Source organism: Eutrigla gurnardus (genome assembly GCF_963514095.1).
Source record: "Eutrigla gurnardus genome assembly, chromosome: 18".
Taxonomy (NCBI): Eukaryota; Metazoa; Chordata; class Actinopteri; order Perciformes; family Triglidae; genus Eutrigla; species Eutrigla gurnardus.
Genome location: NC_139929.1, coordinates 12,920,382 through 12,946,361, shown reverse-complemented (window position 1 = coordinate 12,946,361; position 25,980 = coordinate 12,920,382). Strand labels below are relative to the sequence as shown.

At 45.6% G+C, this 25,980-nt stretch overlaps 2 protein-coding genes across 3 annotated transcripts in view; one reads left to right on the top strand and one right to left on the bottom strand.

Annotated features, from left to right (window-relative positions):
• Positions 1 to 25,980, top strand: part of thtpa (thiamine triphosphatase) — a gene marked incomplete at its 5' end in the record, with an annotated part of 479,666 nt that overhangs the window by 350,119 nt on the left and 103,567 nt on the right. The window lies entirely within an intron of this gene.
• jcada (junctional cadherin 5 associated a) lies at positions 1,338 to 22,320 on the bottom strand. 2 transcript variants are annotated; one of them, XR_014598737.1, is made up of 6 exons: positions 22,216 to 22,320; positions 13,542 to 14,075; positions 9,830 to 10,759; positions 4,857 to 8,449; positions 2,035 to 3,879; positions 1,338 to 1,999 (listed from the first exon to the last, which is right to left on the bottom strand). XR_014598737.1 is itself a non-coding variant. In XM_084033186.1 (5 exons), exons 2-5 carry the CDS (start codon positions 13,910 to 13,912, stop codon positions 3,845 to 3,847), a joined length of 4,929 nt encoding a protein of 1,642 aa, XP_083889312.1. In that variant the 5' UTR covers positions 13,913 to 14,075; positions 22,216 to 22,320; the 3' UTR covers positions 1,338 to 3,844. The 2 variants fall into 2 exon arrangements, 1 of the variants encoding a protein (XP_083889312.1); XM_084033186.1 differs by having other exon boundaries at positions 1,338 to 3,879.

Genomic DNA, 25,980 nt, shown 5'->3' with positions numbered 1-25,980 from the left:
GTCTGAAAAACTTTTTTACAGCTATGTCTCACTATTTAATCTGGATGAATATACTCACTCACATTGAAAGATATAAAATACACACCGACAATGTGAACACAAATAAAACCAGCTCCCTTTTCTGTTGGTCCACTTTAGGAGGACTGAGGTTGCTTCCTTTAAAGAGGACTAATGTGGAAACACCCATAATGACTGGACTGGTGGTGTTTCTTCTCTGACAATACTTATATTGTCCAGATGGGGTCAGCAAGCTAACATTCTATATCTGTGTCGATGGAAATGAACCTTCATTACCATTATGTCAATGTTTAGACAATTTAGTCATTTAAAATGTGAAACGAAGCCAAGTTTATTGACTAAATATGATTTCACAAGTAATGCAAAACTACTGGGGCTGGAGCCGATCCCAGCTGTCATCAAACCCGGGACCCTCTTGCAGTGAGGCGACAGTGCTACCCACTACACCACCGTGCAGCCCACTGATATGAGTTGATGTGTTATTTGGACAGGAAGTGGTGTGTCTAAAGCGCAGAGCTTCTAATCAGACTCAACATCAACACTAGTACAATGTCAATATTAGTCAATATTAGCCGATTAGCCCTTCAAACTAGCCCTACTCATCTGTTGATGCAAGTATTGGAATGCAGCCTGGAGCCACAAAAGGTCCTGTCATTTGTCTTCTGGGGTCCTATGAATCGGCATTTATTTTTACTTTATGATGTATATGGTTTCATTTATCCAAAGTCGGGTTGGGGAAAAGTGGATTTCAGGATTTTATGATATTGCAGCTCTACACAGACAGGAAGTAGTTTTATTTCTTCTGTCACAGTTCACACATCAATTTCCTGTTTGTCCTTTAGTCAGGCTAGGTTTGTATGTATGTATTTTGAGTTTGGCATTTTGGCCGTAACCATTTTGGATTTTTTAACTATTGAACAGAAGTGACCATATTTGGACTGTGGAGGAGCGACGGGTGGATCTGAGGAACACAAGCACCAGAGCAGCACCCCGAGAAGCAACCTTGGTGGATCTGGATCCATCTGGATTGTGGCGTGAAGCTGTTAACAATGTTAGCGTCATAATTCAAGGTCAACTCATCTCAGTAGCTAACTACATAGCGTGATAACCTGCCAATCACAAGGTAGCCCCACCCTAACATCATGCTGTATTGGAGGATTCACCCCCTGATGGCCAGTAGAGAGAATGCAAGTTTAAGGTACTTACCTCACCTGTCAGTTATCGGACATCCTGTTATTTTATTTGATCAAATATAGACATTACTGTCCAAACTTCCTCTTAACATCAAATAATGTACACTTTTCATGACATGACAAGTGTTTCATGCAAAGACTTTTATTTATGAATAGTCTGCAGCACTGTACAATAGCACACACTTGTCTCTATTTCTGATCATCATCACTGTTAATGATCATTTCAAATATAGACAAATATTGTGCCTTCAAAAACAGTTCCCTTTTCACAATAATCTAAAAATACCTTGTTCTGTTTTTAAATATGTAGCATAACTTTTTGAAAATAAAATATACATTATATGAAATATAACAGTTGTTTATTGGATAGACTATATAGTACCAAATGCAATTATATGCAAATACACCTCTCTGTGACTTCTTACGCATTTCATGCACAACAACAAAAAAAAAGTAAGGGGAAAAAAAAGATGCTGCGCATACAAAAAGAAGCTGTACATACTTCTGTATGAAAATAGAAAATATCAAAGCAAGATGTGCACCAATAGTCTATATCATGTTACAAAGAACTTGCAGTATCAAAAGACCTACGAGTACAGTCCTAACACGTTACCTGGAACACAGAGGTACGGGGACTGGGTTGGTACGGGTACTAGGTTGGTAAGGGTACTGGGTTGGTACGGGTACTGGGTTGGTACGGGGACTGGGTTGGTACAAGTACTGGGTTGGTACGGGGACTGGGTTGGTACAGGTACTGGGTTGGTACGGGGACTGGGTTGGTAAGGGTACTGGGTTGGTACGGGGACTGGGTTGGTTCGGGTACTTGGGTTGGTACAGTTACAGGTACTGGGTTGGTTAACAGGACAAAGACAAAACCTCGCACTGAGCTTCCACTGAGCTACTTCTACGCAAGTCTACAACCAGATCCAACAGGGTCAACATCAAATACTGGATCAAAGAGTGACGGGGTCAAAACGAACAAACCGGCAGTTGCAGTTTTTAGCTTTGAATTTTGGTTTTTACACCCAGTGAATGTAGATGTCCAATGCATAGCATAAAGTTTGGTTTGGTATGTCCTTGAATTTTCTTGTATTGCTACCACGTATGTGAAGTGAGTGTAAACCAATTGCCAGTTATGCCCACAACACACAAAAGCACGGATATGTCTACAATAAATTATCGAACGTTCAGATACTGTGATTAGTATTCCAACAGCAGTGTTCTGTACAGCATCAATATTAAGCTTCTTCGGCTGAAAATATTATTATTATTATTATTGCCAAAACAACGTGTTTTCAATGTTTTCATCCAAGTAAAATGAATTACTGATGTCCAGTTTGAATTAGGATTCGACAATACTGGATGTGTTACGCACGCACACACACACACGCACACACACACATACAAATTAAGTTCTCCATAGAAACAGTGTGTAGAGACGCACTGCGATCAATATAGCTACATCTATCATTTCCTGCAAAACAGAAAGCATTTCTGAAATCACACGTAAACTTAGATGTGAACGAAGAAAAACTCCACGGTTAAATATAGACTTCTGTTAATGCCACAAAATATAGATATTTCCTCTTCAACAGTATGCGGGTGAACAAAAGACGACACTGAAATCAGACGTTTCTGATACACGCCGCGATTGCTAATGCTGAGACTGACGGCGCCGCCGGCAACAATCCCTCCAAGTGTAATCTCTGAGCGTTTGAGGAGATTATCAGGTGCTCACAGGTAACATAAAGCCGGTAATCTCAGCAGCGCAAACCCTTGTACCAAAAGGCAGAGCTTTAAATGAGATCAGCTCCTCAGAATGGAGATTTGCTACTCAAACCGTGTCACAAATGTCCCGTATACGACGACTATATTGCTCTTGGTGAAACTATTCAAAGACCACAGTGTTTCTCATTGCAATCCAGGCTCTTTGAGTACATTCTCTATCACACAAGTATAAGAATAAAGAACAGGGGGTTTCATTATTAGTAATACACCCAAAGACTGCAATTCCAAAAAGATCTAGTCTTTTCTTAACATCGATAAGAAAATATACATTTCTTCGGCAATTAAATGACTTAAATTGATTTTTTTATATTCTTAATAAAATCTTATAACTCTTTCTTATTTACATTTGGTGTAGGTTAATACTGATTGTAATGCAATACTGTTGCCTTCTTGTTTTTGTTTTTTTCAGTTACATTTCTTTTGTTTTGTTGAGCAGAAGCACTTTTACATTCATATTTCAACACCCGAGCTGGAGAAGAAGCCCGAGTGCAGATGGGAATAATGGCATGCATTTTTCCAAAAGCAAAAGATGTGAGACAACTTCAAAAAGGAGGAAGTCCACTCGCTCGAGCAAATAAACTTATGGAGAGGTGCAGAGAGTGAAAGGACGAGGAAGAGGAGGTTGAAAAGGCCCGGAGAATTGGCACCGGCGGTGCCTTTATTTGGCTGTAAAAAAATGCTCTCGCAGCACCAGGACAGGTCAGTTCTGTGAGAAGTAATGCGTAACAATATTGGAGGGGTCACGGCCGGCTGAGCCGCGAGGTGAAATGAAAGCCTTTGTTGTTGGGAAAAGCTGTTAACTGGAGAAAGACAAATTTCCAGTGCGGTGAAGGCAATGTCAGAGGTTACACTCTCTCCACTCGACTGGGGTCGTAGGAGTCTGATGAGAAAAGAGAGGAAAGAAAAGGTGAGACAACACAATTGAAACACGTCAGAAGGATATTATTGGCCCTTACAGAGGTAGAAGTTTTTCAGAGCTAAAGTATTCACACAATTGACCTCAATTCTCCCACCGTTCTCTTTTCACATTAGTGATGTGGTTCTGTACCCGAGTACACTTGTGCCATCAAAGTTCCACCAAGATCCCAAACATATAGATCCCAAACCCACACCGCTTTAACACGATGGCCGTGCAGTTCAGAGAACAGACGTGAGCTATATGCAGATTTAGAAAAAAGTAGTCCCTTTGAAAACGAAAATGTTAAAAAGCACTTCCATGTTTTGGTGCAGCTGGTTTTGTGAACCGTACCAGACTAGACATTCTTGCAGACTGATTGATGGATGGATGTCATAGTACTATGTTGTAATTGTTTTGTTATACCTAATTAGCATGCATCATATTTTGTTTTCCAGTAAGAAAAATATATTGAATTTTGATATAAAAATACAATGATACAGCATTTTGTAAAGGTGAACAATGTGATCTGGTATGTGATCAGAAGGGGTTCAAAATTAATATTTAATATCAGCTCAGTGATACACGACGTCGCGCTAATCAAATCACCTTAAGAAAGAAAGCAAATCATTTTTCCAAGACTGCTGACTTATCCCGTTTACCATCAATCCCAATCAACAGTAGGTTACTCATAGTCCAACAGAACAAAAAGCATAAGGGGTTTTAAATTCTGTACTCCGTCATTAGACCCTTGATTCAGATAAGGAAAAGTTCCCCTTGGGGATCAAATGGAGGAGACCTCAGAAAAAAACAACTTTTGGATCTCTCTCCTAGGAAAGACATGCAAAAGATGTCGGATGTACAGAATAATATACCCAGAATTGTATAACCATTTGGACATAGCTTCACTTTGAAGGCAAAATAAATATCATCAAATGGCCTCCTTAATCCTTCGTACCCACCTGAGACAGAGAGAATCTCCTCATCCTCCATATTGGAGGGGCCACAGGTCCCAGTGCTGAAGCTGAGAGGCAGCGTGATTTCTCTCTTAGGAACACTGCGAGGCTTCGGGAGCAGAGGAGGCTTCTTCAGCCTGGTGCGCTGCTTTGGTGTGGGCAACCTTCCTCCCTCAGCTCTCCCGACCTTCACCGTATTCTGTCCATCTGTCTCCTTCTCCAAAGGCCTTTCTTTGTCTTCCTCCACAGTTTTCAGTTCCACTTCTCCTTCTGACTCTCCTGTTTTTAATGCAACGCCGACTTCTTTACTACCTTCATTCTCCACTTTTAGTGCAATCTCAACATTTGTGTCTTCCGCCTCCTCTTCCTGCCTTTGCTCTTCCACACACGTCGCTTCATTCAATTCTTCTTTAGGTTTACAATCTTCTTCAGGATCTCCCAACTTGTCATGTGTTTCATGTGCATTCTCATGTTCATCTGGGTTCTCCTCCTCCTTCCCTCCTTCCTCCTCTGGTTTCTTCTCCTTTTCTTCTCCTTGTTGTTCCACAACGTCCTCCGTTTTCACCTGCTGAACTTCACTTTCCTCTCTATCACCATTCCTCTCCTCAGAATCAACGTCTCCTCCAGACTCCGATCCTTTGAGGCTGAGGCGTCTTATTCGAGACACCGAGTCCAGCTCTTTCAGACGGGCCATCCTGTCTGGGGTTGACCTACCCAGAGATGTGGCAGACGAAGACGCGGAGGAGGTTAGCTTATCTTGCAAGGATTCGATTAGTTTGCACGCTCCGCCTCGCCCCCTCTTCTGTGTGCTAAGCACGAGCTTGTCATCAGGGGTGACGGGGAGGGATAAGGGAAGTTTATGAGGCGGGAATTCGGGCAGGTCCAGAACCACCAGGGACTGAATCTCAGTATCCTCGTTGTCCTCACCGTCACTGTGCTTTGTTCTCTCTCCTTCTATGTGGTCCACTCCTGATCCAGTCTCCTTGACGTCCTCTGATTCTGCTCCCTGGAATATGAGCGACTTATCATTGACTTGCTCACACTCTTCTATCGCCTGCTGCATCTCTTCGCCTCGTCTTTGTAGATTCTCAACTACATCGGTATCCACAGCATCCTGGTTGTCCTCTGACTGTTTTTCGGCCACACCCAAGGCCTCCACTGGAACAGCTATACCCAGGATTCTAGCAGCCCTCTGCTCTATAGACTCATTTTCAGGGATACCTTTTGCGCATTTGACCTCATAGAGGATGCTGAGATCCTCTGTAGGTAAAGAATTGGCTTTCTCCCGAATCAGTAACTTCTCCAGGTGCTTATCGGCCATGGTCGACTCATTCCTGTAGGTCAGAGGCTCTGCGATGGCGTATCTCCCGTTGCCATCATCATCATCCTTTAACACAAACGAAACCTCCCTGGTCAGCCTGGTGATATGTGGTAAGACCTCTTTCGTAGGTGATCTGCTGCTTTCACTCCTGGATCTACAGATGCTTAAATTCACCTCCCTCCTGAATGGTGGAACATTGTTCGATTTAGCCCCAGTCTTCAGATCCAGCCTTCTGTCAGTCTCTCTCACCTCAGCTTGAAGCTCTTTATGTGAATTGTGCTCAGGGCTACCACTGCTTTTAACAAGTGCTGTCCTGCTGTCCCAGCAGAGGTGCACTGACTGACTACGCTCCATATGATGAAGTGGTAATGGGACTGAGAGGGAGCGCTGCATTGGTTCCCCAGGACCACCAGGAGTCTCTGTGTAGACAGTTAACCCCACATCCTTAAGTAAGGACTCTTGAGGGACTGGAATGTCCTGCCTATAGAGCCGGTTTGACTCATTGTGTGGGGGTAATGAGGGCAGGAGGCACCTGTCTCTGAGGTCTGGGTCGGACAGAATGGGTTGCTCATTTGTTGATGGTATGTTGTTGGCCTGTGGCCTGATGAAAGCACTCTTAATGTCCATGGAGTCCAGATCAGTGGTAGAAGCCAAGGACTTGGATCTGACTTTCATATTGTTGGGTATTTCTATGTGCATTGGTGGAAGACTGATTGCTTCCCTGCCTGGTTCTGGACCAGCAATGAAATGCGCTCCTAATTGAAAATGCTCTAATTTCTTATTCACCCCATCTAGATCGTCAGTGCACTGACCCCCATTGGGTCTCTTGCTGATTGTGTCTTCCATCTCCTTATTAATGGTCTCCAGTTCACCAATGGCATCAAAGGGTCGTCGGTTTACTGGCTTTAAGAGAAACTGACCAAAGGTCACTTGCTCTGCACTCTGTTGGGGACTGGAGTTGCTCTTACTGGGGGAGGATGGCTGCTCTCCTTGATCCTGGGCCTTTGATGGGGAGACTGGGTCTTGTTGTGAGGGTTGAAGGGATGTCGGTTGCGCTGGGCTGAGACTGAGACGGGAGAATGCACTGTTGCTGGAGGGATGGAGGTTTTTCTGGCCTGCCATGGGGTAACCATAAGACGAGCTGCTGTCTGTCCCCACACCGCTGTCTGTGATGTTGTATGAGACAGACTGAATGGACTCTTGTCCCCCAGGGGGACTCTGAGGTTCTGGACTTTTCACCTCTGTCAAAGGCGAGCCAGTCTGGGTTTCCTGGTTACGATACTGGTTTCCAGGCCAGGACCCAGCATAGCACAACTCTTTGTCTTCACTGGCTTGTAGTGCCCAGGCATCTATTATCTCCTTCCTTAGAGGAGCCCTCTTGTAGTTCCTCACTGAGGATGTGCTGCTGGTGTGAAAGTGAGAGTAGTGGGGTTTGATGGGCATCTCATTCACCGACTTGCTCCGCACATTGTGGCTCTCTTTGAGGCCTACAGCAAAAGTGTCTGTGTGAGTGACAGTCAGGCTCGGCATTGTCTCATTGTTGTTCTGATCTGCTGCCAAGTCTTTGCTGATGTTGATCGGTGTGTGAACAGGGACAGACACAAGGCAGAAGATGGTCTCACTCACTCTTCGCTTCGTGTTCTCTGACCCTGAATCTGGGACAATTTTCTTCACCTGGGTGATGGTAGTTTCTGCAAAGACCTGATCTGAGCTGGACCCCTGGCGAGAAAAACTTCTTGCTAATGGGGCCTGGAAGGCTGAAGACGGAGATGAAGGAGGACGTTGGTTTTTGGGATATCTGTTGTTGCAGTTTTGGTCAGTTGCTGGAAAGTTATCGACAGCCTCTTTGTGCAAATCACTGTGCCATCTGTTATTGTCATTGTCGAAGTCGCTAGAAGACGTCTGGTTAGCATCACCGGCCAGTTTGGCACCAATGAAAGGCCCCAGTGGCGGGGGCAAAAAGGCACTGTCGCTGGATGCAGGCTCTGACACGGTGACGCTGGGAAGCTCGTTGCGGATGTGCCGGATCTTGTCAGCGTCCGTCAGGGAGTTGCCACCAAGGGCTGAGGAAATATGGCGGATGCGGGGGTCGTCAAAGGGGATGTACTGGATCCCCCCACCGGGGCGCTCCTGGGTAGTATACACAGGGTAAAGCTGCTTCTGGCTGGACATGCTCCTTTCTCTCTGGGGGTCAGTCCAGGAACCAGCTGGATGTCTGGTGAACCAGTGAGATCCATCTGGAGCCACTTGTATCTGCTGGTACACATCCCCTCTGTACCTAGGAGATAAAACAACACAGATGCACTTTATCTTAGCAACAATGACTCCAACATGACAAAGGGGAATAACAAGTCTGAAGAGTTAAAAAATAATGAAAGTGCTGTTAACTGATCACTCTACTCCACTATCTTGTTTAGCAAGTTAACTTGGCAGTCCATTTAGAATACACAGTTTACCTTCATGGCACTGAACAGATACATTTATAACATCAATGAATATCAAGCGAGAACAGAAGATGATCTTAAGAAGACTGGAGCCGCTCCATTGGTATTACATAACATTAAGTCTATTCTGAGAGATCTATCACAGTTTGACTTACATATAAAAGATATGTTGGGTAGTCTCTTAAGATTGTCACACATTTTTAAAGGTGTGGGCTCTATTTTTCACTTGTCTACCATAATAGTGATCCCGATAACGGAAATTCAGCAAGGTCATCTTATTGTGTTTTTATTACGAGTCAAGATAAAATCCTATATTGTCCTGTCCATATTCATGTTTACGCTACAGAGCATTACAGCCTTTTCAAGAAGTCCAAGGTTTGGCCCTTACACACTCAGGGGCAGATTCATAAACAATGGCCTGCGGCCGCCGATGGCACCATGAATTATACATCGTTTGCAACTGCTATTCGCCCCGTCTCAAGGTCTGATTCACATAAGATAAAGTGCTAATGATATCACAGCGTAAAACTCTCATAAAGTTTAGCAGCTGAGTGCCATAATTTGCATCTGATCACATTTGTTCATAAAAAAAAAGTATAAAGGCCAATGCGTCGGCTGTGAGGGGTGAAATTCAGCCTGTGGAGGGGCTCTTCCAGCTGAACCTCCCAAAGGCAATGAAGAGAGAGGAAAGGGGAGAATATAAGCTCAGGATTTGTGAAAGGAGGGAGAGGGAAGAAATCATTTGGGCATTCGTTTTTATAATCATTTTTCATATATTTTTCTCACTTTCATTCCTCATGTATTTTCATAAATGACATATATGGAAACTTTTATTCATTTATTTTTATTGTATCCTGTCACTACATCCCGAAATAAATGAGTTTGAGTGGAATGTGCTTCAGTTACCACCAACTCTCTGAAGACGCCATTATTTTCACTGTAACTGTCTGTGGCTATCGGCGCTGATCTTTGTTAGTTCCGACTGTTTTTGCGATTAGGCTCTTTTTTGTAGAGGGAATTTTGTATTACCCAATTAAAGACATGCAAATAGAAACAGGAGCAGATGCTATTTGCTTGGCTGTGCAGGTGCTTTGTGAATTGTTTGGTTTCCCTGATTTGTGCAGGTCTAACAGCAACAAAAGCCGCACAATCCTTTAGTGAACTTGCCTCTCAGTGTTAAGTTTAAAAGTATGGGTCATTCACGTGAAATTTACCTGTAGTCAACAGCATAATGGCGGCCCCCTGCCATTAAAGGAGCTCTTTTATATGATGGGGGAGGGATGTATCCTGGAGGTCCAGAGTCCTGTGCAAAATAGTCCAGTTGAGGGTCACCTGTCCTTGATATTGGAAGTGGTGTTCTGTCCCTGGCCTGGGGAATCACTGAGTCTCTCCCAGACAACATCTCACAGCTTCCCCTGATCTGCTGGTGCATCTCATAAGAGGGAGGTCTGGGGGGTCGGGTGAAGCGGGGCTTTGGTGTCATTGAGAGTTGGTTGGCGCTAGCCGGCCTGCCATTCTCCGGCCAGCGGGGTGCCCTGTACAGATCGTGATGTGACAGTGGGTGGCCATTGACCCGTCTGAACAGTTCCAGACCGGACGAGTCTATGTCCACATATTGCAGGCTCTCGGGCTGCAGCATCCTGGGAAGGGACTGGGATTTGGCTTTGGCCCTGGGATGGACTACCATACCCTCTGGTGTCCTGGCATGGAGCCGCTGCTGCTCCTGTGCCCAACGTTCACCCTCACTCTGTGACAGCTGGTGGCCAAAGCTCACGGCTGGACGCCACTCATCCGTGCCCAGGCTCTGGCACTTCCTCTCGTTCGCCATCCTCCAGTGATGGAGAGCAGCTTCCCTCTCTCGAGAGCGGGTCTGAGCCTGGACCTGGGCCTGAGCCTGCACCTGAGCCTGGGCCTGGGCTGCCCAGCGTTGCCTCTCCTGAGCTGCTCTCTGACGCTCCTCTGCAGACAACTCTTGGCCCCTTGCTTGTTGAGACCCCTCCGGCCTGCTGTAACCCCCCTGGCCTCCTCCTTGGGACTCTCTGAGATCAGCGTAGTCCAGCAGCACAGTGAAGTCCTGGCCTCTCCTCCTCCAGTAGGACACATCCTTGGACTGGGACTGAGGACCTCTGCTGCCATCACAGAACCTGGGAGGAAACACACGAATACATGATGCTTGTTGAGGTGTTTGTTGAATGGTTTGTCTGAAACCCCAAACCCCACACCAGAATTCAGTTTTTATAACAATCTGGTGTCACAGTAGGGTTTGAACTTCTCTCTAAAGCTATGAATTCCTTTCATTACAGAGTGAGTGTCTACTTTTATCCCTGTATTTGATCGATGATGGCGGGCAGCTTGACCAGCCTTGGAGTAGAGCTGTTTGGAACAGCATGAACACTTTTGCCCTCAGTAGGGTTGTCAAAAAAAATCAATACAAGATAAATAATCAATACTAAATTAGTATTGATTATTGACATGGTCAGATGCACAAAGTAGTCAGTTTCAAGCATAACGCGACCTTCAAGATCCTTTGGTTTATATCTCATCAAGATACGCCAACGCAACACAAAACAGCAAAGTTATGAAACACTAAGCAATAAGACAACCAAAATCTTGAAATAGTTCAGAGGCATTAAATGTCAACGAATAATGACCCAATGATGAGAAGCAAATACCCACAATGTGGACAGATTAAAAAAAAAAGAAGACAGCATCTCCCACTAGATGGAGACAGATGTCCATAAGTTGCAGTGCAGCGTCTGGTAATTGTGATTTTCTATGTGGCATAATGAACACATTACACAATGATACACTGTGGCTGTTGTCCCGGATGTCCTCTAAGACCGATCAACAATTTAGAGGACGTTCCATTGACAATCCTTCTATTGCACTTCTCTTGAGCTCCTAATCGGAGAAAATGAGCTGCATTTCTACCACACCACTGTGAGGAAAGCTCCTGCTACGTCTCTGAGAGGATGTTTGATGGCGGGCCTGATGGGCGACAACAAGATGCATCGGCTCGCTGCACAGTCTGATCATTTCAGGCTATTTGTGGAGTGACTGACTGACAACGCAAACAAGACGCAAGCACATGTGTACACCCCCTCGAGGCCGAGGCCACTGAGCGTCCTTGACATTTCCATCCATGATCATCACTGGCCAGTGATGTTTGCTGGGGGAAGGGGGGGCTAGCAATGCCAATCTACTGAATTTGGGGGCATCTTATGTAAGATGAATTACCATCATTAGCCTAATTGGGTCTAAGTAGCACTGCCTAATGGGAGTGCCAAGATAGGCCTGTTCCTTATCTAAACTAAAGCTGCCAGGCAAAACGGATTTGGATGAGTGGGGGGAAAAAAAGAAGGATGAACAAATAACAGACTGGAATTGTGGAACATATGTCTTAGCAATTCCCACATTCCCAACAGAATGCTCTGACGGCACCGGCAGAGTAGCGACATGAAAATGAGGATTACTCGTTTCAAAGAACAAAACCGAAAAGTGGAAAAAAAACCACCAAAACAACACAAACACAACCAATGACATTATTCAAGGTCATTTGACTATTTTCAGATGCTCTGTCACTGGCTGGTGGCAAAATGGGATTAGGGGGGAAAAAAGAGAAAATCCGCCAAACAAAATGTAAGGAAAAAGGGGTAAACATCTGACAAGCCTGCCTAATTGTGTGGACATGGGAACAGCTGTATTGACTTTGTCTCAGTTACAGCACACTAACCCCAGAACTGGTGCAAATAGGCAAATTAAACAATCCTGTTTTCAGGGGGGAAAAACAGATTGGCTGCAGCCGGGCGATATCTCCGGGAACATCATACGTTCTAACAGTCCCTACCCAAGAGGGTTTCAATTGCATAATGCCAGACAAGCTAAAAATAGCCTATCCTCCATATACATATTTAAATACATCCTATGTGAATCCTGTATTATTGATGGGGTCTGCATTACGTAAGTAGGTATAATGCTTGTGACACAGTGGGAGCCAGTTAGGCATGTTGGTTATGTTTGGGGGCAGAATGAGGAAGGGTCTTTCCTGACAAACCTGGCGACCTGTGTGTGTGTGTGTGTGTGTGTGTGTGTGTGTGTGTGTGTGTGTGTGTGTGTGTGTGTGTGTGTGTGTGTGTGTGTCGAGCATGCTCACAGGGCACATAGGCTTGCCCAAATGCTGTTTTGATTACAACTCCAAGGTCCCATGTGGCAGATTAAGGCTCCAGCACACACTAACCCTCCTCCCTTGCCCCACACTCGATTGGGATGCACCGGCGAAGAGAGAATAGAGAGCAAATGAGGGGAAGTTACATGCAAAGAGAAAGGTGGAGGAAAGAGAGGGATGGCAGAATGAGCTGAGCTTTACTCCTATTCATGATGCCATGCAAAATGCCCATGCATAACTCTGTGGTGAGGTATTAAATTTCATTAATCTACACCATCAAAGCACCATAACAATGAATGATTGTGTGACAATAAAGATGGAGGACAAGCATCAATCAAACAGGAGCTCATCACTGGTGTCGCTGTACAGCACAGTCTAGGCACGGAACAATATAGGATAATAAATAAAAAAAACCTCACAATAAGTCAATGTGGTGAATTTTCATGATCGGGATAATCGTAAACATCGTCACAAGTGTTTTTAATTTATCTTTTATTCATGCAGGGAGACCTTATGATTCATGATCATCATCTTATTTAAGATGATTTGACTGTTTTTTCACTTAAAAGGATTTCTGACACAATAAAATATTTGTTTTAAACATAATGTAAGGTGATACCATTACGTTTTAGTGTAATTTTAAGAGTTTTTAGCATAATTTAATGATTATGGGGATAATTTTGTGAACCACAGTTATTTTGGCAGGTGCAACGTGACATGAATCTTTGAAATCGTCCCTAGATACTGAGACTATGTCTTACCCGCTGTCTGAGGTCAGGGACTCTCCCAAGGAGTGGGTGTCATTTTGGCAGCGGTTCTCGCCCTCCCGCCTGGACAGGCTCCTGTCCCTGGGTTCGTTGTTGTTGTTGGGACATCCGCTGCTGTACGCTTGGGGCTGCCTGGATCCGCCACCGTTCCCATAAGGCATAGCGGGACCTCTTTCATAGCCGTTCACTGTCCTGGGGCCAGGCCTGTTCTCCAGGATTTCATGGTGTTTGCTGTAGGACGGCGGTGAGGACGAGGAAGCCTGGCGGGACGAGGAAGAGGGGGCTGGGGTAGGAGTGGAGGAGGAGGTGGGATGCTTGGGCAGCTTATATCCATGAGAAATGAGGAGGTCCTCCACGCTGTACATGGTCGCATTTGTTTATGCTGGTGTGTTTGCTTTTTTCCCCCTCTCTCTGCCTTTTTCTTTTTTTGAGAGAGAGAGGAAGGTAGGTCGGTTGTCAAGACGTCGCTGCTTCTTCCCTACGTGCAGCGGCAGGATCACCGGCACAGCTGCGCAGCTGAGGCCATCACTGGGAAAAAAAAACAGAGAGAGGGGGACGACATGAGGAGACAAGATGACAGACAGAGAAAAGAAGGTGACGCTAAAACCATTACACCCACTATCCGTGTCCGGTTTCTGTCAAGGGTCCCAACCCGTGCAGACAGTTGAGAGGACGAAACAAAAAAAAGACCCCCGAACCCAAATCCTGAACCGCCACGACAAAACCGATATCACCCGCCTTCCAAGCAGCCTGTCCCTCCCTCCTCTCTCCTCCAGTCCTCCTAGCAACAACCCTCTTCCCATCTCACTCAGAGGATCACCGGCACCAAACCCACCCATGTCCAGGACCGAGGAGGACGCAGAGGTAAACAAACCCCTCTACAAGCCCAGATGCCACGATGATCAGCGGCACCAGGAGTTTCAGAAAGCAGCTGGTGCTGCAGTGAGATGTCACTGTTTACAGTGGGCTCCCTGTAGACTTCACACAGTGGCTGTGAGCAACCAACCGCTGCTCATGTTTTTCATCAATGAGGAAACTGGGGGACTGTATTCCTCTCCACTCACTTCCGCGTCCTCTCTCTCGACATCTTGTCTTCATCTCAAAGCTATTTTCTGGTTATAATCTGAATGGATGACGACATTTTTTTAGCTATATGTCTGAACAAAATGTTTGTCTTGGAGAACGTTTGTATTCCAAAACTACTATCTTAATTTCTGGAAATTCAAGAATTTATATCAACCAGCAATCAAAAGCATAAAATATAAAAATATGAGGATACAGTGCCAAAAATGTGATGGTTCCCCCTCCTCAAATGTGTATTTTGGGGTTTTTTCTTTTACTATTTTGGGGGATTTTATAGAGGACACAATACCTCATATAAATAATAATAAAGGAATTAATCGCCAAACTCATCAATAATGTAAATCATATATTTGCAAGTCTGTCTGTTGCTGGTGTTTGAACTTGAAGATGGAAGTCGTCAACACTGAGCACACCTGACCAATCTACAAAGATCCTAAAGGTCAAGTAGCGACATGTCTTTTGCTTTCTGCTCCCAAAAATGACTCGGCAACAAGAATTGAATTGGTCATACCCAGGGTGCATCTGCTCGTGATGTAACGCCCTTGATGAAGTCATGCTTGCTGTCTTGTCAACAGGACAGATGCTGCTGCAGCCCACTCATTCAATACTCTCCACTGGAGCATACTGCCAACAACCTGGCTGTCCTTAATAAGAAATGGCATTCAGGAACAGCAGTGCGAGACCTGCTGCCAGAATCAAATGGCGTTCAGACAGTTTAAAAGCCAATCACACACTATGATGATTTAATAGCACGGCCAAAGTGCTTGTTTTCGGTTCTGAAATACAGCCTCACTGAAATGTATAGCTGTAAACAGATTAGCATTTGTTTTTGCTACTTGGCATTTGTTTAGCCGTAGTCCCGTAGAGATGATAAAATCCATTTATGAATGGAGTCCTGGCCTGAAAGGGCAACATCACTACCCCCCCGCTTGTACCTGAACCCTAGGATAGCCTACTAGGTGATTAACAGGATCCAAGACCGTGAAATGCTGCTCTCTTTGTATGTCTGGCTCTCTAATACGATTATCTTTTTCATTTAAAACCTTAAACCCGTTAGTTTTGGAGGATTGACTCTTGGCGCTTACCCAGTTAATACTTCTGTTGAGTTTAACTCTTCCCATTTGCGTCTTCACTAATCTCCTCGAGTGGAGTGTAGTCCAGAGTATGGTGGGGAGGTGCTTGTGAACAATGGTGGTTTTGGGTCGCTCGCTTCCAGACGAGCAAAAACCCGGGCCACGCACGTTTTTTCGCAGCCTGTTATTTAATGAACTGTAGTTGAACTTTCTGGGCAACAGGCCAGCAACTTCAATAACACAGTGTCTCTGAAATACAGTAAATGCCGGCAAAATGGAACCCAAGATGGTAATATTTGTGGTAATTTGTCACAGCAGATTATTCACACTCATCTGATGAACAACAATGTTTCTCTAGAACGTAAACACTTTTTCTTCTATGCTTTAAATTAAGAACCAGGTCTCCCTACAGCGCTGGAGAAGCCCATATCAGACCCAGAGATCAGCCAGATTGGTATCACCACCCTTTTCTCCCTGCAGATGAAGCTTATCCCTCCAACCAGGCAAAGGCTTAATTAGCCTAAGTGAGCCTTAGGTCAGGGGCTATGTTCATTAATATGATAATTCACTTTTGTTATGATCGTTGCACATTAACCTGTTTTAACTGTGCGCCCATATGCTGTCTAATCTAGCTAAACCCTTAATCTGAGGCAATTGCTCTTGGTGTCATCACTAAATGAGGATTATCTCCATCATCGGTAAAAGTGAGGATTTCCTCCTGTAAAGTGACCTGCCCGCGTTCAGTCCTCCACCGCTACCCCGCCCTCGCTCCTTCCTTCCCATGACAAGCTCCGTTTAAATACTGCTAATGCTGTTACGCAATGGAATTACCCATTTTATATCAAATAAAACCTCGGATTCAAGCAACGGTATGCAACAATGGTCGGCTTTCATCCCCCTAAACACAACAACATTGTGTTTCCCTACAATGCCTTCTTGTGTGAAAAAGACTGGCATTACAGGCTCTCGCATTTGGCAACTGTGGGGAGAAAAAGAAAAAGGGGGCAGATCTGCTGTACTTTAATGACACGGCTCACTCGGAGAGAGAAATTAATGATACAGTTTATGGATAACATGTGCTGCGAAGAGAGCTAAAAATAAAAGGAACCACACGAGGGGCTGGCGTTTCCCTACAGACGACCCTCACGGTTTCTCTCAGCAGACCCCGTCCACCACGACTGGAACACCATTCACATTCACTACGCAGTGAGAGATCGCCGCTTTTGAGGTCAAGTGAAGTTTTGCCAAGGCCATGGCTTGTTTATGAAAAACAGATAGAAGTAGCTTTTTTAAGCTGTGTGAGGGAGGCCTGTGCCCTCACCGGTGGCTACACCAGCGGCTGGCTCTGCAGGGGCATGACGGCTTGCAGGTTGACAGTTTGGTGTCAGCTCCTTATTCATGGGCCAACTGAGATGAGGGCATCGTGGGGAGGAAGGGGAGCAGAGGGAAAGCACGGGTGGCAGACAATGCAGGACAGAGACCTAGATCGGGCCTCGGGGAGGACAGAAGCGCAGAGTTAGCAGGTGTTAGTAAATAGTCCGGATCGCAAGCACAGGCTACAGACTATGTAAATAAACTTTATAGACAGGCAGCCATGACAGTGTACGGAAATATTCTGTAGAAGAAGCATTAAGTATAAAAACAGAAGCTGCTCTGCACAGTGGTCAAAACAAATTAAGTGACTTGTGTTGTCGCAAAGACGACACTGAGACGTGTTAAAATAGCACATCCCTCCTAAAAGTGAAGAACCACAGACGAAAACAACGCTGGATTGAACAGGCAGCATGAAAAAGCACCACAACAAAAGAAGTCTCAAACGCCAGAGCTTGGAACCAAAAAGACGATTAGCCTGCTTCCTAAAATATTCCACCAGAGCCGCACCTCCCCACCACATTGTTCCCAGTCTCCTTGGATCTAGAACAACTGACCCGAGTGGGCGTGGACTTGGCTAGTCTCTGGCCTGCATCTGCTCGGACTGTGCACGCACGCACAGGGATTTCTCAGGGATGACAGCCCATCACATTCGGCGAACGGCAACGCTCCACGCATTGTTTATCTTTGTGACATCACTGTGTCCAGCGGAGGGGCCGTCTCTCTTCCTGAGGAAGTGCGTCGTCGTTGTGGGGGACGGAGGAGAGCCGGCGGTGTCGCAAATGTTTCCAATCAGGCGCTCTGCGGGCTCCCGTTTGTACCGAGGAAAGGAGGAGGAAGCAGTAGAGGCTATATTTTACCCAGGCTGACCTCTAGAAAGTCCAATGCTCTCCACTTCAGGTAGACTGTAACTCAACAGAAAGTGTCGGCATCTTGGAGGTCTGGACACTCGTCATCCATCACAAAAATCCCTCAGTGCTCAGGAGCCATGCATCTGTTGTTAAGTTCAATTATGACCTATTGCAACAATGACAAATTAAAGTTTCAAATTTCTGGAACGGGCTTGCAACGAAGAACTGGACGTCTGTTTAAGCAATTGGTAACAACAAGAAAAAAGATTTCCCTATCCATCACAAAGCAGAGCTTATCACCACGTTGCAACTCATGTGCTTCCTCCCGTGTCCAGCCCTCCTTAGAGGAGTACAAACAGGGAGGGCCGGTGCATCGTGGGTCAATTAGCTCGGGCGGAAAAGGTTTGGCCAAAAAACACCCACTTACATTATTTTGTTGAGTATGTCACATGGCAACGGGTGTTTTCTTTTGTGAATGGCAGCACGTAGACAATAGCATGTGGGCCGCTAAGATATTCCCGCTGCATTGCTTCAGTCCAAAACTTATTACAGTCAGACTCTACTGGCAGCGAAATCAAAGGCAGGATGGGATGGGGAGTGGGAAGAGGGGGGTGTTTTTATTCCACCATATTCCAACACAGCACAGTCTAAATAGTGGTTCTGATTCATTTCAGAACTGTCAAAAAGTAGTCCAGCCAAAACATTTGGCTTATGCAGTATCAGTGTTTCAGTCCAAATATGATTTTCAATAACAACTGGCTCATGCACAAGAATAGTATCGCTCATTAATGCACGAGGCAAAGCTGCACAGCAACCAGTTAAGACGCTGACGATGTTAATTAGATCAATGGACTCATTTTCCATTGTACAGCAGGCTTAGCTCAGTTCATCTGAAATGTAGCGGTTTGACGTCATGAGATTTCCTTCAACTGCGTTCAACGTCATACTTGGAGGGAGATTCGGGCTCATGCGAACACGTGAAAATTATCATTTCATATGAGGCACGAAAAAAAAAAGGGAGGTTATTAGGCACGCTAATCCGCAGAGGCACTGCTCTGCAGCACAGTAGGCTTCACCTGCACTGAACTATTCCCAACCCATGCTGTTTCTAAGCATGCCAAACTGGCTTCGTGGTAATTAGCGTCTGTCAAGGTCCGGGGCTTGCTAGAAATGACAGTGGCATGGTTTATCAGCCAGAAACCGTGATCAAAGGGTTCGCACGCTCTGGCTTCCTGCCTATCAGATGGACTCTGCATGCCTCTTACACAGAAATTATACAAGCAAAATGTATTCAAACAACAGAACAAAAATATATTTGATCAAATCAAGAGACGGCGCCTCATTACGCACATCAAGAGGATGACGCTGAAAGGCAGCTGTTGGGACGTTGCAACAGCAGAATGATGTCGACAGACGACTGTGACGCAGATTACAGGTGGGATGAAACGGCTCTGCCATGCCATATAAGTGAAGTGTCGGGTGAACGTGGAAAAAGTAAACACATGAAAATGAATGGCCGGGATTATCTCAAGGGCTTAATCAGCACACCGGCATACAACTGACACACAGAAATCAGACGCAACCATCTGCCGAACACATGAACATCAGCCGGCCAGCCGGCCAGCCATCCAGCCGGGACGAAGCGGTATATAAATGTGCACGCCATCACGTGCCTCTCGTTCTCACTCTGAGAGGCACACTGGCAGATGTCAGTTGCTTTCACACGTTTATGGCTGGCTCCGTCCACCGGCCCCCTTCATCCTGCCTGCGTCACCTCTGCTCTGACATCACACGTGACATCAGGCAGGACCTCCAAGGGGATCCCTGTAGTCAGGCAAACATCAGATGACTTTCAAAGGCTTTGGCTGCTACCCAATGGCAGAAAAAAAAAAAACCAACTAATTTCCTTGATGCACGTTGACCTAGAAATGAAGCTGAAGACAGACAGAGAGTGGACTGTGAGAGGAAGATAATCTGTCAAACCTGCAAAAACAACTACAGCACACATAGATGATTGGAAAGGCACAGTCTAGCCCTGGTACAACCGGTCTGCCTGCAACACCAGGAAGTTACCCCCAGCCCACGCTTATCGCTGGCTGTACGGACCCCTCCAGAAAGTTGAACTGTATGACTCATAGCCATGGAGGGCCCCTCCAGTTTCGCTGACCAACCCTTTCCTCCGCTGCTGGAAGGAATTAATGAGCTGCATCCCTTCTTATGCCCCCCCCTCCTCAGGGCATCTAGCAGGGCCTTCACACACCATCCCAGTCTCAGGGATGTGTGAAAGACCTACCACACACGCCTACGCACCTAAGATTCGTCTTACCCCCTTTCTGTGAAAATGCATGTTAACTGAGCTGCATTTTGCAGTATTTTCTCCTTTCAGCTCTCACCAACTGCCGTTATCTGCAAACCCTGCACGCTGTCAGGAGACCTGCTTCTTTACTGACATTTACAAACAGCTTTTGATTCAAGCTCACTGAGCTATGAAAGGTCTTGGCGAGAAGGAACAGATCACTCCCGGGCAATGTTAATAGTACTTCCATAAATACTAACACTAACCTAAAATAATCAGACCTGAGGCCATGATGGGGCAGCTCGGATGGGGAGTGGGGATAAAACACCTACTAGAGATGATGGACTCCATTCGTTCACTGCAGCAACATTGTAATAACCAAGTGATCATCTTGAACTTGAGCAGATCAGGTGAAATCCTGGCTTTGGCAATCCGGCCTCTAGAGGTCTCTAAGTGACAGTAACCATTTATGCCCTTCTCAAATTAAAGCCATTAAGCAGTTGCAACGTTGTGACATAATTCGAGGTGCAACCTAAAAGCAGGGCAGTGTTGAATCCGTCCCAGTCTTGGAAGCTATTAAATATTACTACGCCGTAAAAAAAAAAAAAATTTTATGTTCAGCCTTCAATATCAAAACGTACATCTTAAGCACATGTCATTATTTACCAATTTCAGGAAGAAGAAAACAAAAGCTGTCCGCTGATTTCACAGTCTAGTCGTGCAAGTTTGCGGAGCGGCGCGTGCAGGACGCCGCGCGGGGCAAGGAGAAGAGAGGTCAAGCAGCAGCCATCGTCGCGCGGACAGCAGGTGTGACAAAGTGACAAACACGCAAACATCAAAGCGGCCGAAACTTGCCGCACCATTTGCCGACGTCTCCCGGCGGCTCCTTCGCATCGCCATTTGGTGGTTTCCCGAGCAGGCGAGCAGAATCGAGAGCTGCACGTTGCCGGACCCGAGTGTTGTCATCGTGTCGTTACGAAATGATTGACAGGCTCGGCATGACGCTGGCCCCGCTGGCTCCTTTGCAGGTTGCTGCCGTAGCTGCCTAGCCTAGCCCCGATGCGCGCAATTCACAGATGCGGGGAGAAACGACGCCAAATCCCGTGAAAACATCTGCCCGTTTAAGGTTCCCTTACACCGGGGACTAGATTCACACCTGTTTTAACAAGACCTAAGTCCTCGTACGGATCTGTATAGGTCCATGGTTAAATTCGGCGGATGGCTGACCCACTATACACACTGTGTTTCAATGATAGCCCTGTTTTATAACTCCAGCTGCTGACTGCCGCCCATCACAGCACGTTGTGGATGAAATCCCACTGGACATTTAAGGCAGAGCAATTCCACAAGTTAACAATCCCATAAAAGTACTCGCTGCTTAGATTCACACCGAATGACAACCGAATACAAGCAATGGCCGCAATAATTCACTTAAGTGCTTAATTAGTGTGCATCTCTCGGTAGAAACGCGAGGGCATATAAAACTGCGTAATCTGGACGGAGTTTGGCCTCTCTCTTCCAGAGCAGAGAACGGCACATAACGGGGGGCTAACGTTAGCCTGGCTAGCTCCATCAGCAGTCTTTAACCTTCAGCTGATAGGAGCGCGTCCGTAAATAGTGGCGCACACGCGTCAAGTTAAAGAAAATAATCACCGCCATCCTCCCGCTCCTTCACCTTCTAACGTCGCGTCTGGAAAGTGCCGCCGTGCGGTCCCGAAGCCTCTTCTGATGCCGGCAGAGGAGGCAGGGGACAGCCGGACAGGAGACCGCCGAGGAGGCTGGCTTGGCTGCAAGTTGAAGGAGCGCTGGAAATGTTGAACGCAAAGCAGATGCGCCTCTCAGCCTCTGTGTCGGCTACTCTCCTTCGCAGCAGCGTGCGCCTCCTCAAACCACCGCGCGGGACGTGACATTAAAAAGAAACACAAAAAACTGAACCCCCAAACGAAAGCCGGATTTGAAGACGGTGTGTCCGCTCGTCCTGGAGTCACTCTTACCTGTGAAATGCGTGGTCGCGTTGCCGCCTAGTCCCAAGCGCTCATCCGCGCCGCTGCTCTGGACGGACTGAGCTGGGATCTGCTGAGGGAACAGCCCCTCTCGCCTACAGCACAGCAGAGTGAGGAAACATCCCCCCTGCTCCGGCGGGGAGGCAGCTGGATGCTGCTCAGCGATAAGGACAATATACACTCAGCATTTCAAGACACAGTGGCCTAATCTCACAGTCTGTTCTGCATTGTCCTGAACTAGACAGTCTACGGGAATTAAGTGTCATATTTACATACTGTAATCACAATGACATAAATGTTCCCGTCTAAGTGTCTTTACACAGCACATGTTGAATATTTTATACTATTTTAACACTAGCCTTTCAAATGATCATATTATGATTTATTATCACACTCTTACAGTCTATCTCTATCAATCAGCTTGGTGGGTTCAGTGGTTGGTCAATGAGCAGAAAATTGATTTCAATAATTAATTTATTATTGAAGCAAAAGTTATAAATATGATCTCTATGCTATCTGTGAGAATTCGCTTCACAACGTCTAGACTGATGAACACAAATAACATCATTCATAAAACATCATTATTCAGAAAACTTAAGTCAATCAATCATCTTTGGTTGACTTTCTTTTTTGTTTTGGTCCTCCTGAAAGCGTTGCCAAAACCTGCTTGACACCCACCTGGCTCCGGGCCATCAGAGCTGAACTCCCTTTCCACCTCTTAAAAAGAACAGACCCTAAACCCTCCCCAATATTGACACAGATGTTGCGTACAACAGAATTCCCCTGAAACGTAGGGGAGGCTGATAGGCTTCTGTTGGCCCTGGCTGGAATATTACCCAGGAATCATTTCAGTGCACTGCATAGTATCTGACCATTCAAATACATCGTTGCCTGATCACAGCCATTAATGTCCCCCCTTGGAAATAACTGCAGCAGTAATGATCATGTTTACATTAAGTCAGATTGAGTTTGAATTGCCTCCTTGATGATTATCTCCTTTCCTGTCGAGCTAGCCATTGTTCCAGATGTTGACTTTATGCTGTGGTCACTATTACATGGAGAGAAAAACACCCATAATGACTTTATAGAGTCAAACAGGAAGTGGGGTTCACACCAAAGGTGGAGGGAATTTCTTTGCACACCGTTATTGCATACAAAGTCAATACAAAAACTTAGGAGAATATGCAAAGTACACGTAATGATGAAATATTTAAACCTAATCGAGAATTTTACATGGCGCTGTGTTGCATATCAGTACAGAGAACAGACCAAACTATGTGTAGAAACCAGAGATCGTCTCCAACAACAAGGTCGCTGCCGTATGACATTAATCAATCCAGACTCCATTCAGAAAACAAGCATTTTAAAAGTTGTTTACTTGTCGTCTTGCAGACGGACCTAACAAACCATGACTTCAGACTTTTTACTAACCACCATCATTATGGAGTTATTTCAGTTTATTGCTATTAAATCACAGCTAAAGTGTTTGTTTGAGTGCATACCGCTGTAGTAAACCAGCTGATGTGTTTGCTAGATACAGCGATTGTTTGTTCCCTGTGGCGCGTGTACAAGTTGTCCTCTAGAACGAAGGGTTTAGAGAAAGCAGAGGTTATGACTTTTGAAAACATGCTAAGGCGAGGAGAAGAGTGAGAGGAATCCGACAATAACAATGGGAGTAATTTGAGATACTGTAACTGCTTGGATACAGTAGTTTGGGAAAGGCCCATCATTAGGTTTGGCCTGTGACTTACTGGCATCTGTTCAGTATCACTGAAGGTCAACACTTCTGCTGCCCCCTGTGTTCATGCAGCGCACTGCCCTGCACCCAACCGCCTGCCCCGTGTCTGTTTTCAATTGCGCCGTACACATGCAGCTCATATGCAGCGGCCTCAAGTTCGGTGCAGAGACGCTGATGTCACCGCTGCGTTTGCCAGTTGTGGTTTTGAGTCTGAGCGTTTCCGAGCTTGGTGAGCAGCGCTGCCCGCTGTGGGCTGCTGCCGCTGTGGGCTGCTGCCGCTCCCCAATTCCCCAGAACTCTGGTCTAACATCTTGACTGTGTAGTGTGTGTGTGTGTGTGTGTGTGTGCCATGAGCAATACTAACCTGGGAAAAGAGTGGCATTATATACATGGCGATAGCTGGATTTCTGACAGAGCGGGAAATGCTGAGTCTGGGAAATTATTTAAAAATTTAACCGATTATCTTGATGGAGTTGCAATTTTATACGAACTCAATTTAATTGATTTTTGAAAAGCCTACTCTGCCTGCTAAAAGTTTGACATTTGGTGAAAAACGTTGTGAGGCTGTTAGCGTAGCTTAGATTTTGGCCATCCGTTAAAAAAAGTAAAATATTACTGAATTTAGATGTCTGCGTCTCTTTATTTACGTTTTCTCTATTTCCCTCCCCAATACTGCCAGTACACTTCAATATCCTGCTCCATACGGCCGTGGAATATAATGGAAAAATGAAAAATGTGTTTTACTCCGTAGATCTAATAATACGCAGTAAGATTTAAAGATATTGTGTCTGAAAAATACTGGAGGCAGTCATAAAAGTCCCAAATTACAGAGAAAATATAAAAGAAAACAGAGGACATGAAGTCGGTGGCTCCAACTGTAACTAAGGACCCGTCTGAAAAGACTACATGTCCCTATCATTATGTCCAATCAGTGTGCATGATGCATTGCATAAGTTACCTCCACTGAGGTGAGGCTCACATCAAAGGCGGCGGTGGAGCGAGGCTGGCTACAGGAGCTTTAAATAGATCAGCAGGTAATGGGCTTTGGAAGGCTGTAATTGTAGCAGTCCTAATGTCGCGAGTGTAGCTACCTTTTAAAGCTTGGCATGGGCGGGAGAGATTAGCATCAGGGGGCTACGGTGCCACCTGGCAAACACCATCCTCTCTGTGATCGGTCTAATTTATGGCCACCGTTCTCTCCTGACAAATAACTGATGATGATTTAACCTTTCTTCTTCTTTCTTGGCAGCAGAGAAGACAACCGGCCGGCCCATTGTAAAAGATGCAGGGGCTGTGAAACCGCTTCCAGATGGATTTTATTTAACGTCACCTTGATGGCTCGCTCTCAAAGAGAATGCCAAAGAATGATTTTTTTATGCTGCTTCTAGTCTATCTAGTTGATTTCAAAGGTCGGATACTTTTTTATACAGAAAGAATGTGCTAAACTTGGCCCCAGCTGTAATAACTGCACATTTATGGGCCTCGTGGACCAAAAGTGTCCATTTCCCATCAGAATCCCTCCGCAGACCTATAATTAGGATTATTTTAGGAACGCCAGAGTAGCCAGTGGTCACTGCATCCTCTGAATCTATCTCACAGAGCCACAGGAGCTGCTCTGAACCCAAACAATTGCACCACAATGTAACATAAACACAAAAGTGATTCTGCGCTACATTCCTCAATCCATCAAGGCCGCCTCCCGATGAAACTGCAAATCAACAGCAGGAAACCATTGTCAACATCGGGGGGATTGTCAGGCGGTGATTATGACCATGTGCTCCTTGTTTACTGCTCGGTAACTCGGTTGTCTGTCTGTAACAAAATGTCTGGATACCGAAGCCATTTGAAAACAAAACGTGTCATTTAGCCATCACATGCTACGAGATGATTACTTTTCAAACACACAGAGAAAGAGTGAGCTCACTGCATTGTGTCCCAACACTGGTTATCTAATCTACTCAGTTTCTTCCTCCGGGGGGCTTTTTTTTATTTTCCTGGGCTGCGATCCCATAGCAACT

Excerpts from the sequence above, each read along its gene's own strand:
- jcada (XM_084033186.1), bottom strand. The coding sequence starts at position 13,912 with ATGTACAGCGTGGAGGACCTCCTCATTTCTCATGGATATAAGCTGCCC. Across the intron at positions 10,760-13,541 it reads TCCCTGACCTCAGACAGCGG|GTTCTGTGATGGCAGCAGAG; the intron begins GTAAGACATAGT and ends GTTTCCTCCCAG. Across the intron at positions 8,450-9,829 it reads CATTATGCTGTTGACTACAG|GTACAGAGGGGATGTGTACC; the intron begins GTAAATTTCACG and ends TTTATCTCCTAG.